Source organism: Hirundo rustica, chromosome 10 (genome assembly GCF_015227805.2).
Source record: "Hirundo rustica isolate bHirRus1 chromosome 10, bHirRus1.pri.v3, whole genome shotgun sequence".
In the NCBI taxonomy this organism is placed as follows: domain Eukaryota; kingdom Metazoa; phylum Chordata; class Aves; order Passeriformes; family Hirundinidae; genus Hirundo; species Hirundo rustica.
This window is the reverse complement of record NC_053459.1, coordinates 17711229-17729341: the sequence shown is the minus strand read 5'-3', so window position 1 is coordinate 17729341 and position 18113 is coordinate 17711229. Positions and strand designations below refer to the sequence as shown.

The 18113-nt window shown below is 41.5% G+C and overlaps 1 protein-coding gene across 1 annotated transcript; it reads left to right on the top strand.

Annotated features, from left to right (window-relative positions):
* Positions 1 to 5751: 5751 nt before the first annotated feature.
* Positions 5752 to 17860, top strand: RFC4 (replication factor C subunit 4). The gene is made up of 10 exons (XM_040074094.2): positions 5752 to 5956; positions 6538 to 6616; positions 10986 to 11065; positions 12209 to 12328; positions 13159 to 13302; positions 13594 to 13714; positions 14157 to 14282; positions 15858 to 15938; positions 16845 to 16961; positions 17652 to 17860. The coding sequence occupies exons 1-10, from the start codon at positions 5832 to 5834 to the stop codon at positions 17745 to 17747; spliced, it is 1089 nt and encodes a 362-aa protein (XP_039930028.1). The 5' UTR covers positions 5752 to 5831; the 3' UTR covers positions 17748 to 17860.
* The last annotated feature ends 253 nt before the right edge of the window (positions 17861 to 18113 follow it).

Here is an 18113-nt window from a genome sequence, read left to right as displayed (position 1 = left end):
CTGTTCAAGAACATCAAGGACAACTAAGAGCCTTTGTCTTATTTCTAGCTAGATTAATTCTGAGCTATTTTAAGATCATATGCTCTTATACCAACATTATTGTTATTCAGCATCAGTAACTGCAGACTTGTTGATATTTGCTATTTTAAGATCTGTTTTCTCTTATTATTTGTTCTTGCTATGTTAATCTGCTTTCCAGCTTCCCAGCACACCTTCAGTAGCTTTTGAACCTGTTGGTCAATTGCAATCCAGTTCAGGAGAGAGAAAATCTCACTCCATGGATGATTTCTTTACACAGCTAAGATTCAGTGGTGCCTGCAACAGAAAAACGCTACTGTTCATTGTGTATATTGCCATTACAAATTCCCAAATAGAAGAGCCACAGGGGACTGAACCAAGTCAAAAATACTGCAAAAGCATGGGTGACCCAAGTTGAGAAAGGAAAAAACCCAAGCTGAGAAGGAGAGAAAATAGGAGGCTAGACTATAGGGATCTCTTGAGACACAGAGAAATGAAAGCCTTGTATCTGTCACTTGAGGAATGGTTGAAAGGTGCTGAAGTTCTCCATCAATGGGATGGTAACAATTTCCAGTACTGGGAATTTTTATGTGTGAAATTGAGCCAGTACTTTTACAACAAATACTGACTTTCCCTCTGAAGGATAAAAGCCCTTGCTGACAAACATGTGTTAGAAGTACAGAGGACGATGATTTACATTCCAGGCAGAGATCTCATTGAAGCAGAATCACAGGCTGTGCAAACACCATGGTTCCACTACTAAGATGATGGCCAACAGGCAAAAGAATTTGATTTTCCCATAGAACGACAGCCTGACAAATCATCAGCTCTTTATTAGATCCTGAATCAAACACCTGAGGCCAAAGCATTGTAAGCATTTTAATAAGCAGTAAATTGCACACTGCTAACAAAAAATGTTTACAAGACTCTATGGTCTGACCAGTATAAGGGGAAATTCTCACAGGAAAAAAAAAAAATATTTTTTTTTTTTTTCTTCTTTTTTGTCTTATATAGCTATACGTCTTCCTTCTGTCACTAAAAAACACTTAGCCAACTGAGCCTGAAGGCCTGATGAGAATCAAAATGAGATCCATCCCTGAAACTAGCCTATCTTCTTCACTGTCTTGATTATTTCAATTCTCCTAGTCCTACATAACATTTACAAACTCACCAATCTTCTAGATTTTCATGAAAATCTCCTTCCAGAACGAGGTTGCAACTTTCTGGTGTACAGAGTTCATCTGAAGACATTTCCATAGCAGAAAAATAGGCAGGCTGATGGAATAACAGAGAAGTTTAGAATCCCTTTACCAGGTTTCTTCCTTTGAAAACTTTAGTATCACTTTGGTATCATACCCCTTCCGCCTTTAAGTTTAGACTGGCTGATCCCTCTATCAAAGGCTGCAGCTCTGTTACTCGCTGGGAAGAACTAGAACACTTTTGAAACAATTGGGAAAGGTAATTAGACTGTCACCACTTCTGACTGGCTGTGGCAGAACCTCAGATCTGCAGCACATTTCCATTAGTAGAAGAAACTGTTAAGTGAGTCAGATACCTCTTTGATTCACACACAAAGAAGGCACACAGAGAGTTGCTTCCTTTCTGGAACATCAGTCACATAGTAAAGGAAAATAACACTCCATGTTTTAAGTTTTCTTACTTTTCTTCTGTTTGCAACACTTCAGCCAACAGTGCTTTTGCCGGGCTTTTGAGAGAGTCACGGTGGTAGTGCTTCTCTGTTGGTCTCAGCTTTCCGCTGGCCCCTCCATCAGCTCCTACAACAAATTTGGGCTTCTCTGCCAAAACTTGCAGGAACACCTTTCTTCCACACACAGCTCCCCTGGCAACCCCAGAGGCTTTAACCTCACACTTAGCCTCTCACCTAAGCTCTGCAAAGCCTGACCTGTTTTCCCTCAGATGCTGTTTCAGCTACTTGAAAAGGAGCACAGCTCCTTGTAAAATCCATTCTGAAGAAAAAGAGGCCACTGAAGACACAACACTAGTTTTAGCAAAATTCTCTGCTCCTCTCCCTGTCTTCCTTCCCAATCATAAACTTTTTTGTCACCATCATTTACATCAATCATTCACTTCCTGTGCTCCAGAACAGCTGTCCTGACACAGGCTGGGGCAGTGGCCCATCTGTGAGCATGACCATCAATATACCCTCAGGAAAGAGCACATGAAACAGGCTACTTAAAGAGATTATCCCTCTCCAGTATTTCCCTGTCAGATTGCAGTGATCTCTGGTTCAGGGACTTTCTGAGCTTAAGTCTGCATACGACTGATAATATTTAATACTCTATTTCTTCAGGAATCTGTCTAGTTATTTTTTTAATCTACTTATAATTTTGATGGCCATAATGTTTGATAGTAACAAGACTTGCAATTTAAATATGCATTGTGTGGAAAAAAGGCTACTCTTTTGGTTTTAAATCTGAAGCTCCATAGTTTAGTTTCAGGCCTCTGATTCCCGCATCTTGAGAAGGAATGGATACTTTCCTATTTGCAGTATCCACCTCAGCCATGACTTCTAATGGAGTGATCATGTCCCACAGTTACCTGAGCTGAGACAAATGCTGTCCTACTTATTATATCTAAGGGAGGGGGGGAAAAAAACAAAAACAAACAAAAATTGATACCTTCAATGTTCTTGCAATGTTCCTTTGAACCTTCTCTTGTTTATGCAGCTTGGACAGTGTAAAATGCCACTGCCAGTCTGCTCTGTGTTGTTTACATAATCCTGGCAGAAGTCTTCCAATGCTAAAAGTTAGGAGATAAATGTTTGCTGTTAAATTTTTGCAAAAATCTATGCGCACATTTTTATTACATTCATTTCTTTCAACTCTTTCCTCTTTTAAAACAAAACCTGGATTTTAGACAAAGCTGTTGAACAGAAGTGATTCTGTAATTTTTAGGCCCAGCTTACTTTTATGAACTCTATGTAGTTTATTTTAAGGAAGCCTCCTGTCCACTTTCAGCATCATAAAAATCCCTGAGCTGATCTCCTAGGAAGCTTTCATGTCAACTGACTGGAGGTCAAGATTGATGGAGGCATGGGGAGGTCTCCAGGGCAGCAGGCAGAGTAAGTTATAAAGACAAATGTCCTCCCTCTAATCAATTCTCCTGCCCTGCTACTGTCACTAGCCCCTGACACATTGGTTTTCTGTCAGATGAGCTCTTGAACCCTCATTCTGTGGCTGTATGTCTGCAAATGGCTCATATAAGACTGGTGTCCTGGTTTCAGCTGGGATAGAGTCAGTTTTTCTTCTTAGAAGCTGGTACAATGCTGTGTTTTGGATTCAGTGTGAGAATAATGCTGATATAAAACTGATGTTTTGGTTGTAGTCAGGTAGTGCTTACCCTAAGTCAATGACTTTACAGTGTCCTGCTAGTGAGGAGGGGCACAAAAATCTGGGCAGGAGCATGGCTGGGACAGCTGACCTGAACTGGCCAGAGGGATATTCTATGCTATAGAATGTCTTGTCCAGTGTATAAACAGGGGAACTTGGCCAGGAGGGGCTGATCACTGCTCAGGGATGGAGGCACCAGTCAGCTTTGTGTGAATCGCTTGTCTGGGGTTTTATTTCTCACTCTTTCCTTTACATTACAATTATTGCTGCTATTTTTCTTGTTATCTTCAGTATTATTATTGTTATTGTTGTTATATTTTGTTTTGTTTCAATTATTAAAATGTTCTTATCTCAACCCACAAATTTTACTTTTCTTTCTGATTTTCCTCCCCATCTCATCAGAAGGACAGGAGAAGTATGTGAGGACTGCATGGATTTAGTTACTGGCTGGGGTTAAACCACAGCAACTGGGAAGGGTCCCCATTTAGGTCAGCTCGAGAAGCACTGACTAGGCTGGTGTAAAACACAATCTTTCCCAGGGAAAATGCTAGACAGAAGCAAATGAGAGGACATGGTAACTGAGTTTGACCTATTGAACCTTAAGATGGTGAGTGAATGCAATTCAACAGAATAGAGGAAGCATAATTTTCAGTCCTTATACATCTGAGGGAGAGAGAGAGAAAACAGGGAGCAAGAGAGAGGAGTTTGGGCTTCCATTATTCCTTTCTGGAATTTTAATTTTTTCTTAAGGTAATGAAACTAAAAGTTGTGTTATGAAGTTCAGTTAATGTCACAGAAGGAAAATTCCGCTGCTGAATTGAACCTCAGGCTCATCCAGAGTTGATAAAACGCTGAAATGCAAGGTACATTTGTGGTGGCCCCATTAAGGAAAGTGGATTGAATAGAGACCAACAAATAGAACAAAGCTTCAAAAAGACAGTAAAGCTTTGCACTATTGTAGAAAGAAACTGATTTCTGAAACCATTTGTTACCATGACTTGGAAGCAGCAAATATAATCACAGTGGGGAAAAAAAAATCATTGCATTTTCATCTAGAACAAAACAACTTCAGAAATTATATGTGTGGGCATTTCTTGCTAAGACTACAATCTGGATTTCAGTTTTCAATAGAAGAATGCCAGATGAGAGGAAATAACTTATCTAAAATTGCCCAGACAAGAATTACAGGTTTGACTCACTGAGAGTTATGTATTTTCAGCCTACATTTTTTCCTACATCTCCTTTTCCAAAGGCTGTTCTTCTGTTGCCATAGAGACCATTTCCAGTCTCTTTTCACTTCCAGAGTCTATTCTGGGGCATCTCTACTGCACCTTCCCAGGCCACTCTGTCTGCGTCTTGTGCCCAGGAGCAGCCAAGGGAAAACAGCAAAACAGAACATCTGCAGCCACACAATATCCAGCTGCTGGTAGCAAAAATACTTCCATTTCTTTTTACCCATAAAGCTGGTGTGTAATTGGAAGGATAAGCTACAGCCACCCAGCACATGGAAATGTGGGCGTTCATCACGACTGCCACATCTACCAGGATGTCTTTTCGTCATTTAAAGGAATCTGTCACATCAATCACACTCCTGAATTTACTTCCTCCCTGGCTTAACTGTGATGGATGTCATTAGAAATAATGGGAAAAACAAAGGATTCACTTTCGCTTCACTCCGGCACCAGTAACTCTTGAGCCTGCACACCTGGGGGAGCTGCTCGCACGGTAGCAGTGAGGGCCGGAGCAGGTTTGAGCACGGACGTCCATAAAGGTGCAAATGTTTGCCCCTGGACAGGCCCTGGCCAGCCTCGGGCTCTCCTGGGTTTCATTTCACTTCACTCGGGGGCGCTTCCAGAGACACCTCAGGGGAAGGGAGCAGACCCTGCCTGAGGACACTACGCAGCGAGGTCCCTCCTCCGCTTGCTCTCGTGCAGAGCCTGTTCTTCTGGGGGATATTTTTGTTCTTTATTTCACGTTCGGAGAGGCTCAGTTGTGAGGGCGCTCAGTTGCGTGGAGGGGGCAGTTGTGAGGGGGCGCACTTGTGAGGGGCTGCGCGCGGGGCTGCGCGCGGGGCTGCGCGCGGGGCTGCGCGCGGGGCTGCGCGCGGGGCTGCGCGCGGGGCTGCGCGCGGGGCTGCGCGCGGGGCTGCGCGCGGGGCTGCGCGCGGGGCTGCGCGCGGGGCTGCGCGCGCGGCCGCCCGGAGGAGCCGCCCGCTTCGCGCCCTCGGCACGCGCCGCCGAGCTCAGCCCCGCCCCTTCAGGCACCGAAGAGCGCGCTGCGTGACGTCAGCGCCCGCCCACTCCCCGGCGGCGCAGCACTCTGTGATTGGCTGTCGGCGGGCGGAAGCGGCTCCGCCCTCGAGCGCGGGCGGGTTGGCGGGAAGCGCCGGCGGGGCCTGAGGGGGCCTGGGGCTGAGGGGACCGTGAGGAGGCCTGGCACGGCTCGGCACGGCTCGGCACAGCCATGCAGGCCTTCCTCAAGGGCCCAGCCTCTATCAGCACCAAGCCCGTCGCTGCCAGGGAAAAGAGCGCGGCCGGGAGCAGCGGGGAGGGCAAGAGGACCAAACCCATCCCCTGGGTGGAGAAATAGTAAGGGGTGGTCTGGGGTTGTCGGGGCGCTGGCCATGAGTGGGGAAGTTGGCTGGGGGGGGATATAGAGAGGTAGTTGGTGCATAGCAAAAGTGGGTCGCAGGTGTGGACGTCCCCACCAGGGAGAACAGCTTAACTTTCCTTGTTATGGGGGAGCTCCAGGACTGTGAGGTACTGTAAGTGCCCTTTGTGGCCCGTACTGAGCAGAAAATCTTGGTTATGTCAAGCAGTGTTGTTTCATCGCTGTGTTTTGGTTCATGAATGCATTAATGCTTTGGTTTTAGGAGAAGCCTTTATCACAAAGTGGTAAAATATTGCAGTTCTGCCTTTAAAAACATCTCAGACAGGTGTTTACAACAGAAAAGGACACACAGCTTCCTGAGGAATTAGATCACTTCAGTAATACAGACTTGAGGCATCAGACTTCCTGTTGTGATTCTGATTTCAACCGTAATTCTTCAGTACCCGATGTACCTTCAGTACCGGTTTCCCCCAGAAGGGGAAATGTTGTTTTTCTCAATTTCAGCTTACCTATGAAACTTTGTTAGCTAATAAGTTTTATTTAATGTCTTTTTATTTAGTCGCCCCAAAAACGTGGATGAAGTCGCCTTCCAGGACGAAGTTGTAGCTGTGCTGAAGAAGTCCCTGGAAGGTGCTGATGTGAGTGTAATGGCAACATCTACCTAATCAGTATCTTTAGATAGACACTTGAGTCAGTGGTAACAAAATTTTTCTCTTTTCCAACTCAGCAATGATCATTTTTACAGTGGTACTTCATGGACAGGCTAAATGACTTTCACGTGGTGTATCCTGTGTGATATATCCTGCTGTGATATATGTGTAAAGCTTCTTATATTTCTGGTCCTCTAAACACTGTAGAATTATCAGTTCCATAATGCTGTTTGGAATTTTTCTGGAAAAGCTCAAATGATAAACTTCTTGTTAATAGTTTCAAACCTGGAAAAACTTGTGTTGTCTCCACACTAATACTCCGCCAGTACTTATGTCATTCATGTTTAAGACATGAGGAGAAAATTTTTCTTTCATAAACAAGTCTGAATTGCCAGTCACTCCTAAACATTTCTAGTGATCTCTCAGTGCTTCTGTGAAACTGCTAAACACTAAAAATTTTGGCTAATAAGAGAAATTTAGTTTATAAGTGCCAGGTTTACAGCTTGGATAGTGATTCCCAAACTTTTTGGGCTAAAGCTTCCAAGTAAGTCTCTTAAAAAGCTAAGTATGGCAGTTGCAGGGTTGGCTTGTGTGACCTACGAGTGTAGATGAGGAGAGCATTTGTAGTTGTGTTTGTTTACTCTTCCATTTGCTTTTGGATAAAAATTTAGTAAATATTTGCTATGTTTGATGGTTATTTCTTCTAAAGGAGCTGATGTGGAGGTGAAGGGGCTGAAGGGAGAAGTAAAGTACATAGCCAAGAGATAGCTCTGCTTTTTTCCAAATCTGAGCAACTCCTTTTGTACATTCTGAGACTTTTTTACCTCCTCATCTAGGACAATCCCACTTGTGCTTCAAAAGCTGTCTGTTTTCATGGGCTGCAGCTTTGGTTTGCTCTGCTGTGATATGAATCTGTTTCTGAAAACAGGAATTTAATCAAAGCTTGCCAAAGCAGACATACCTTATCTGTTTGAATGTATGAAGCCAGAATCCAGCTGGTACAACACAACTGTGAAAGATTTGCACTTCTTTAGTTCCTTTCTCCATGTTCAGTTTGCTTTGAGAATGCTCTTGTAATGTGACCTTGTCAGGTAATGTTGCACCCCAGAAATCTGTGTTTCAACAGCAATGCTGCTGGATTACAGTATTTATAGAGTTGAGGTAATTAGGAAGGAACTGTTAACAGCAAAGGAGAAATGAGCTGCTGCCACCTATTCTGTCTGGACATATCAGTTGTGTAACATTGCTTAGGTGATGGGTTGGGAAGTTCTATTTTGAGCAACAGTTATTTAAAACCCTACAGCTTGTGGATCAGCAGTTTCTTGGATTCTAAGCCTAGTGCATTTGTGTTGACTTTTGGCCTCCTGAGTTGAAAAGACAAATTATAATTCCTGCTTATGGTTAGAGGTTCTGTATTTTGCAATAGCTACCCAAAATCAGCAAGGCATTTGAGAACAAAATCATGCAAGTAATTTAAAATATTTGGGTTTTTAATAAAATTTGGACATTTTTATTAGTTTCTTGAAAAGACTCTGTCAAAAAGGCAAAAGTGTCATTGACTAGTACTTACGTCAGTAAGTACACATTACTGCAGAGGTTCTTACTGACTTTGGAGATCTGATGAGATCAAAGAAACAGCTGTGACAGTGCTGTGGGTTTGAGTAATGTGCTTTATTTAAACAATAGTGTTGGAAATGGAGAGTCAGTCCTCTGGATTGGCCTGTGTTTGTGGGCCTTGATTTGGGAGCTGCTAAATGGAGCAGGACTTGTAACAAACACCCTGTAACTAACACAGGACCTGTAACTCCCTATAGCCGATATACCTCCATCTCTAAGAGCACACCTCATCCTGTTAGAAACTGGGGACAGCAGAGTTCAAGGGGGTTTGAACTGGAGAAGTGGATTTCTGTCTGCCAGGAGTGTTGTTTTGTTATTTTTTGGCAAAGAAACTGAAAATAGTCATGGTATTCTTTAGTTTTACTTTGCTTCATGATACCTTAATAATTGAAAAGAGAGTGTAGAATTATCATTGCAATTTGCATCTTCACTTGCACTGAAACTTATGGAAAGGCATCTGAGATTTGCACTATATGAGGAAGCTTTCCCATGTGCAGAGTGATGCCTGCAGGTATCCCGCTTACTCCTGGCAAGCGTGGAAAAATGGATAACCAGATCAGGTTGCAGTTTATTTAAAAATACTGCCACAGTTACATAAAGGATTAGGTTGTGCTTGCTGAAAAGTGGTGTAAGTACTTCAATGAGAAACCAGCGTAAATGAGATTGAAACAGAAACAGTGATAAAGTTGGGCTGTAATGGAATTAGGAAACACCTTCTAATTTAAACTTTTTTACCTGCTTATGCTTTTTTTGAGGACAATAGTGTGTGAATTAGCACAGAGGCATGAAATTATGAATCCCCTCACAAGCATCTACCCTTGCAATGTGCCAGCCTAACACAGAGATTGATGAATTTTCACCTGTCATTCAGTACACTTTTCATCTCTCTGGAGCTGTCATAAAAGATAGGGGGGGATAATACTAATGTGGTATCTAAACTTGAAAAGGTGTTTGTTAATAGGGGATGCTGTTTGCTTATTAGCAATCAGGGAAACAAGCAACAATTGATTGGCAGAAAGAGCAGGCAAAACTTGAAATTCATGTATTTACTAGAAATTGATTGAAAACTGAAATTCTTCTCTCTAGTTTTAGGATACATACACAGTTGAGTCTGTGCTCTGTGTCTTGTCTTAGTTGTTAAAACGGGATATTTGTCACCAAAGTGATTGTCTGTATTTCATTTTCTGATTATGGGTTGTGTACTCCTGCATTTTTCTCTGCTCTTTGGTTTGGTTTTGCTGTTCCCATTCTGTCTGCATTACATGCTATATTCAGCATAGAATTCTCTAGTCTAATTTTAGTTGACTCTTTAAAAATAGAGTGCTTATTAAGGGCTAGAAATCAAGCCAGACTGAGAGGTTTGTCTTTTTGCTATTGGTTGGAGACAACTTTTGGATTCTTAGTTTAAGAATGTAGAAGTGGAACATCCCCTATTGTCAAAGACGGCAGTTTTAAAGGGATAATTTATAAAAGTGATTGCTTGCAATATTATATAGAAAACTATCATTCCTGCATCTGCTGGAAAGCTTCTTGATTTCAGCCAAAATTCAGTCATGACTTATACAAATATTGTTTATGCCAGCTTTGTTCTTTGTGTTACTCAGGTGTATTTATGGAGATCAGTCATATTCCCTCTCAGCTTTTGCTTTGCTGAGCTAACTAAATCAAAGTCACTTCTCATAAGATAGGCTTTTCCCTCCTTTAATCACCTTTCCCAGTTTGGATTTATCATCCTTGTCTAAGGATGACCTGAACCGTGTGCAGCTCATTACCTGTTAGTATTAATAATTTACATCTGTATTTAAAGTGCAGTTAGGATCACCATGTTACACAGGTTTGTACTGCTCCTCTGAAGACAAAACAAAACCAGCTTATGTTTTACTTCATCTAATGAATTTCAGATATCTAGCAGATACTTAGATATGTTTTCAAATTGAGATGTGTTTTTGCTTTGTGCTGCTAAATGTCATCCTGAAATCATTGCTGCAGTCTTTGCTGTGCTGCTTTGATCTTCCTGTGTCAGCCTATCTCCTTAATGCAGTTGTATTTTTCATGCTGAGGTAATTAATTAAATTATTTTAAAGAACAGTTACCCTAATTTCTTTGAGAAATGCCAGTGGTCTCCTCTGAAAACTCCTTGGATGGGTGCAGGAATTTGCCAGGGCTGTGCAGTGCAGTGAGCTGCTGGCACTGTCCCCATGGTCGCTGTTGGGCTGTGTCCGCGCTGCCCTCGCTGCAGTGCAGCGTTCCTGAGCTGCCCTGTGCTCACTGCACTGCAGCTGGTGGCAGCACAGCACCCTCAGCGTGGCTGGACAAGGCAGGCTGGGGAGCTGAGAAGGAAAAGGATGGTTTCATCTGCACTGCTGGTATTACCCAGGCTGTTTAAGGCCATTCCTGGATAAATTTGGGTGTCACTGCAATCAGAGCAGTAAGCTCTTTAGGCTTTAGTGACCTCAGACATGCCCTGGAGTGTATATATAAAAATAAATACAGATTGGAGTATCAGTTTGGATAGAACATGAGATGGTGCCACCAAATAATGCTTTTTCATGCTGTGTTATAAACAGCAGCTGTTTGTCCTCCTTTAGAGACCTAGAAGTAAAAGACTTGCCATTATCTACTGTGAGAAATAGACAGTTTCTTTTCTGTTAGGACTGAGATTGTCAGTTGGTTTTCCTGTGAGTGGATTTTTTTTTTTTTTTAATTTGCTTTTCTTACAAATGATGCCTTGCTGTTTCAGCTTCCCAATCTGTTGTTCTATGGCCCACCTGGAACTGGAAAGACTTCCACTATTTTAGCAGCTGCTAGAGAACTGTTTGGGTAAGCTGGAATCAAGTTGCTTCAGTGTAATCAACTGTCACATCTCCTAATCATGTGATGAAGTGCCTCTGGTCTGCTCTTAGGTAGTTCCCAGCACTTTTTCAGGAATATCTTCATATTTAATTCTGCTCTAACATAAGATTTCTTTCTCATTTGTCCTGTCACAAGTCACTGATTCCTGTAACCAGTACAGACTTCATATTGGCAGCCATGTAACCCCCTAACAAAGAGTATGGAAAGAGTATGGCTTGCATATGCCTTACTGAACTTTGCAAAGGAGTTGCATTTATTGTGGTTTATTTAGTAAGTTGTTAGCTACACTTAGATCTCAAAGTGCTTCATAAAATATCTGAGTTGTAATCTCTCTGTTATGCACCATTGAATTGCGTATGGAAATTAGTATTGGGACTCAGATAAAAATCAGCATGTATGCATTCATTAACTCACTTGTAACGCTTGGGAGTTTTTGAGTAGTGAACTCCGTGATCTATAAGCAAAAAGTGGATGAGAAGGTGGTTTGATGTAATGATCAAATGTAATGCTGAATTTAATACCTCTCCCCATCCCGTTTGTCACTTTTAATTTTTGACTCACTGTTTTTTGGAGAGAAACATTTATGCCTTAGTAGAAGGAAGACGGCTCCACATTGTGAGTCCATTTTAATTCCCAGGGTTTAAAATCCAGTGTATTAACTGTTGGTTTGGTTTTTTAAACAGAGTATAGTACTACAGGTAAATACTGCATGTCTTATAATTTCTGGATATTTCATTCTGATTGTACTGCTAGTGACTGTATTGTGGCTTTTTACTTATTTCACATTGCACACGGGATATAAGTAAAAAGGCATTAATACAGTGCTCTGAACATATGAAGCTGACTTCCTACATTTTTTTTTTCCTGTTTAACTGATGTAATTTTATACTTCATTGTTTTCTGTAGCCTGGGAGGAGATTCTAAAAATAGCTAATGGAAATTCATACTTAACACTTTATGATCTCAACTGAACTGTCTTTTAACCATGTTATTTAGTAATGCTGATAAAAATATTCCCTGCCATTCAAAACAGCCAGAAGGGTTGTTGTTATATTTTATAACATCATTATGAGGGTTAGCAGCTAATGTGTTCTAATGAAAATTTTGCAGGCCCGATTTATTCCGGCAAAGAGTCCTTGAGTTAAATGCTTCTGATGAGCGTGGGATACAAGTGATTCGGGAAAAAGTGAAGGCTTTTGCTCAGCTAACGGCATCTGGAAGCCGTTCAGAGTAAGTGCTGGATCAAACCCTTCCTGCTTAGGACAAAGCATGTGGTTGTTTTTGTTTCTAATATAAATGATGGGTCAGCAGTGCCCAGGAGTTGGCAACACAGGGTGCTTTGGCTGAGCTTTTCATGGAATTTCACATTGGGGGTTTGAATACCCAGGAGGATTTTTACTGTTGCTGTTAGCATTGGAGGCAGACAGTGAAAATTCCACAAGGTCAAGGCTTCTGGGTTTGGGCACATGTTGTCTGACTACCGTAGAAAAATTTAATTGGGTAAATTCTGCCAGAAGTTACTTCCCTAGTCCTTCTAATCTGCAGGAATTTCTACGACACGGGTGTTGGTTTCTAAAAGGATTCTGGTGTTAGGTGATGGGAAGCCAAGTGCAGGTCAAGCCACGTGTATGAACTGTGGAAAGTAGCAGGAAGAAACTGCATGCCAAGACAACCTGGCAAAAAATAGTACTGTGTACTAAAATGAGTCTGCTGAGTATTCTTGGGAGTTTAGGGAATCAGGAGGCCTGTAAAAAGAAGAGCTACATGAGGTGTTAAAGGAAGCTTACAGTAAGAGTATGTATTTTAGAGAATTTTGCAGTATTCTTTCTATGGGAACTCAGTCCCCACCTTTATTGCAAATATTAGTCTTTAATCTAAAAATAATTTTTAGAAATTGAACCTCTGAATCAGTTTTATTTGTCAAGGATACATGCTAAGTAAAATATTACTTGCTATTTGCAGTGATTTTTCTGATTATGTTTTGAATTGGTTGTTTTGTTTTTTTTTCCCTTGTTCTGTACATTTCATGTCTGCTGAATAACAGATTTCTAATTTTTCAGTGGTAAAATGTGTCCTCCTTTTAAAATTGTGATCCTGGATGAAGCAGACTCTATGACTTCAGCAGCCCAGGCAGCCTTAAGACGCACAATGGAAAAAGAATCTAAAACAACACGTTTCTGTCTTATCTGTAACTACATCAGCAGGTACAACTGGAATTTGTTGCTTATTTGGATTTGCTGTCTGGTCTGTAGTATCTTTTTTATTTTTTGCCTGCTTAAAAGTTGGTATCTAATTTTCATAGTTTTCAGTTAATAGAGATGTCACTATGTGCATGCAAGCCTGAAACAATACTTAGATTTCACTTTTAATTTTCACAGTGTTGCAGGTTTAGGGTTTTTTAAACCTTAAGGTATTTTAATCCATTTCTGCTTTTGTTAGCTTTGTCTGTGAGAACTTGACCCATGCATTCATTCACTTTCCTTCCTTTCTTTCAGAATAATTGAACCTTTAACATCTCGATGCTCCAAATTCCGCTTCAAGCCTTTGTCTGACAGTATCCAGCAGCAGAGGTTGTTGGATGTTTCTGAGAAGGAGCATGTGAAAATCAGTAATGAGGTAACTTGTGGTTGCCATGTAATTTTACTGTTTAATCCAGTGCATAATTGCATGGCAGTGAAAGAGGCCAAGTCAGCATACTTTGAAAGAGGCTGCTCAGTTGTATGAAATAAAATACATAAACTTGTTGATTATCCTTCCATAGATGAGAAGAATTTTAAGTCGTCCTAAAACCAGAGAAGTGTCCACCAGAGAAAACTGAAGCCAAACTGTAGGGCTTTTTGTTCTCTGCTGAGTGTACTGGCGTTAAACTGTGCTTCTTTCTCCAACTGCCAGCACACATTTGTGTTAGGAGAGAGGTTGTTCTGTAGCTTGTGTGTTGTGCTTGGCTCTGACAATCTGCTTTATGTACTACTTGGTGTTTTAAAGTAACTACTGAAAAAGTGTATTAGATTTTAATTAACGGTGAACATTTAACTTAGCATTTGCTGTTGTTTTTCAGGCAGTATCGTACCTGGTCAAAGTGTCAGAAGGGGACTTAAGAAAAGCAATTACCTTTCTTCAAAGTGCCACTCGCCTAATGGGTGGGAAAGAGATCACAGAGAAGATAATCACTGAAATTGCTGGGGTAAGCTGTGCCTTGCAGTTTCTCCTGAAATTACTCTGTAAAGCATTTTTCTTACCTCTATCTGCCATTGCTAAATGTTTGTTTAAAAATGAGTTTTATACTCACTAGTATTGCAGCATGGTAATGATATACTCTCTACCAGAATTTTAAAGACTGCCTGATTCTGTACACTTACTACATAGCAGGTTTCTAGGAATTTCTTCTGTAAATCATGGAAAACTGTTAAACCATCTTGTAATTCAAACTGAAGTTGCAATAATCTGCCCATAAATGCAGACTGTGGGGGTTTTTTTGTGGGATAGTAGATTAGAACGTTTTTTGGTGCTTTTCTATATGTGTGTGTGTGTATAAGTATAGATCATTGCAATATTGGTTTGGAAGCACCACAGGAAAATAACTTTGAGTAGCGGCTCGTTTTCAGCTTAATGTTCACAGTGACAGTGAAAAGGATCTGTGGATCCTGCTTTTTAATGAACCAGCAGTGGTTTGTTCTAGAATGACATGGGTAATACTGAGAGGCACAGGAGAAACTTGAGAGAAAATGCATTTAATAAAACTTGAGTGAAGGTGTTCCTATAGCAACAAAACTCCCCTGAAGAAGGAAACACGAGATGAATTGAGGAGCTGAAAAATAAATGGGCTTTAATGATGGACACACTTCTCATGAGGGTGCTGCCGTCGTAGCTAACTGTAGGGGTTGGGAGTTTCTCACTTTGATGAAACCAGAGGTAATTGCTGCTGTGCAGAGTTTTACAGAACAATTTTAAACAATTATCACGGTGAAGTTACTGTTCAGTTTTGTGTATCTGTAAACGAGCTGGTATCTGAATAGATACCTGAAACCTGGCAGAAATTGACTGTAATGATAGGAAAGAGAGGCATGACATTCCGTTATTGAATGAATAATGCTTGTTTAAAGCAAAAGAACCCACCTTTGCATCTTCATAAAAACTTGGAGTTCTTGGTCATTCACAACTTCTGTGACCCTGGAGTGACCTTAGTAGAAAAGCTTCATAAAGGAGCTTTGAAACCAGGCTGTCCAGGCACTCAACTGACAGGAATGACAGTGAGTGAAAGGGGAAAGGGGCAGCTCTTCCCTTCAGAGAGTGACATAATGGCATCTGTCATATTTTTTCCTTCTGATTTATTGTCTGATCTTGTTGCATTGGGCCTTTTATGGATGCTGTTGGTGTGTTGCTGGAAATAAAACCTATCTGCTGTGTTGTTTAGGTGTAGAAAGGGGCAGAAAGCTTTGGCTGATCTAACTGTTGAAGAATGTCCTCCTCTTAGTCAGTGTCCTGAATAAGCAGTTGGATTTAGGAAGGTGACTTTGACAGTCTATTGTCATGATAATAGTTTTTGTTTTAACATCACCACTATAGAACAAATACCACAGCCTAGTTCTCTTTTTTAATATTTATTTAATCTCTCTCATATACTTGATAGAAGTGGATGGGTGTGTAGAGAAATGAAATCCTGAAATGGCCTCTGCCATTAACAGTTTGTTACTGTAAGCATCAACACCAATTTTAAGTTTACAAAGTTGAAATTAAGAAATGGTGCTTCTTGTTACAGGTCATCCCTAAAGAAACAATTGATGAACTGCTATTGGGCTGCCAGAGTGGTTCCTTTGAGAAACTGGAAGCCCTAGCAAAGGTAGAGTTCTCTTAGTGCTTACTCTGGGTATTTCTCTCAGTCAAGGCCCTGTGAATCCTTTGTTCCCAGGCTACGGCTGAAGAACATTTGGTCTCAGTTTGGATGCGCGTTTGGGAAGTGTCTTTCACCAGTCAGGACTCGCAGTCTTTCCCTTCTGAGGCAGAGCTGTCAAAGTTTTAAATAAATTTCCCTACCACTGTAACTTGGGCCTTCTCCTGGGTTAAACTGATGGCACGTGGATCTGTTCAGCTGAACAGAAAAATAAGATTGCAGCAACGCTGTTTCTATTTTCATAAACTTCTCTTTCCCTAAATGACTTCCTGACCATCGTTCTTAATACTTGACGTTTTTGTAACTGAGCACTACTGATTTTTTAAAAAGCTGTCTTTAGTTTAGTTGCCGTGGGTTTTATTTTATTAAAAAAGCTTTGGTTTTACAGATCTCTCAATTCCTGAGACTAGCTATGACCAGATGAAGAAAATAAACCCTAAGTAGGTGGCCCTTTAAAATGTGAAGGCTGTGGAAGTGCCATCTGATGCTGTGAATGCCAGGCCCTCCTAATTTTAGAATAGGATTGGACAGGTTCAGTGGAGGTTGTTAAATGTTTTAAATGTCCCTTAAAACTTCCAAGATGTAAATTGTCAGAAGCTGGAAGAATGTTTGGAGAGAACTACTGCTCTGTGCTTGCCTTGCTCATGCAGCCTCCTGTCTGAGGTGCTCACGCTGGGTCTGTTGGGCAGGATGTAGGGCAGGGCTGGGCACAGGCTACTGAATCGTCCTCTAAATTGTTCCATACTATATTGCAGTGCAGTCTCTCAGTTGAGACAGAATTTTTCAAGATTGTCTTTCCAGTTTGTGTTTTTTTCTGCTGCTGAGTTACTTCCATTTTCCTCTCTCCCTGTGCAGAATCTCATCAATGAGGGGTTTGCTGTTGCTCAGCTTGTAAACCAGCTGCATGACACCATTGTGGAGAGCGAAGATTACAGCGACAAGCAGAAATCTGCCATAGCTGAGAAGCTTGCAGTAAGTCCAGCTTGAGTTAAAAAAAAAAAAAAAAAAAATCAAAGCACATTAATCTCTACATTGGTTTTTGTTTGCACAGTCTCTCCCAAGAAGTATGTGGTGATTTTTTTGTTCTGAATGTTTCTTGGTAGAAGGCAAACTTTTGTCCTGAGAAATTTCATGGGAAGGAATTGATATCTAGTTAAGTGAATTATTATCCATATTATGTTGTTCTAGTGGATTCGATCAAGAGGTTTGTGGGTTTGGTTGTTTTGGGGTTAATGTAACATGGGAGGGAAAATGCAAGGTTTTTTTTGTTCTGGTGCGTAAAATATGCCTTTCCAAAAAAGAGAAGATTCATTATCTTGCTCCATTTTTGATGAAGAAGGAAAGCCAGCTGTGGTGTTTTGCTGAAGTCACTGCAGCCAGGCAGCTGCTGTGGGTGCCCTGCAGTGATGCTCCTGGCAGGGGCTTGCAGGGCCAGTGCCCCACCCCTTTGTGCATGCAACTTTCCTGTGGTGGCCTCCTGGAGGAGATGAGATGGAGGCTGGAGAGCTCATGGTTCCAGTCCAGTTGCAGGGGGATGTAGAGAAATATGTGCTGATCAAGAAAACAGCTGGCAAACTTCTTGTTCACCACTGTACCCCAAGACACAGCTGCCTTGAGCATCACAGTTTCTAGAGGGTTTTCCCTTCTCTGTTCCCTCTGCAGGAAGTGGATAAATGCCTGGCAGATGGTGCTGATGAATTCTTGCAGCTGATGAGCCTCTGTGCCCTTGTGATGCAGCAGCTCACACAGAACATCTGACTCCGCCAGCAGCCCTTTGTTCCAGGCGTGGCTGGGCCTCTCAGAGCAGGGACCTGTGTACTTTTGTACTGGTTTTTTGGTTTTTTTTTTTTTTTTTTTTTGCAATAAAAGGACTGCACTGCAGTTGGAAAAGCTGAGGCTGGAATATTTTGTTCAATTTTTTTACCCTGGGTAAAGAGCAGTGGTACACAATGCTCCCAGTGTGCAGCTCATTGTTGCGTACTTACACATGGATAGAAATGTGTCCAAAGTGAGCAGATCCATGCTAAAGCCTTCAGCAGCTGCAGAGAAGGGATGTTATTCCTTGTGGCCTCTAGTGGCTCGGAATGGACTGACTTGGCAAAATGATCACATTGCTATAGAGCA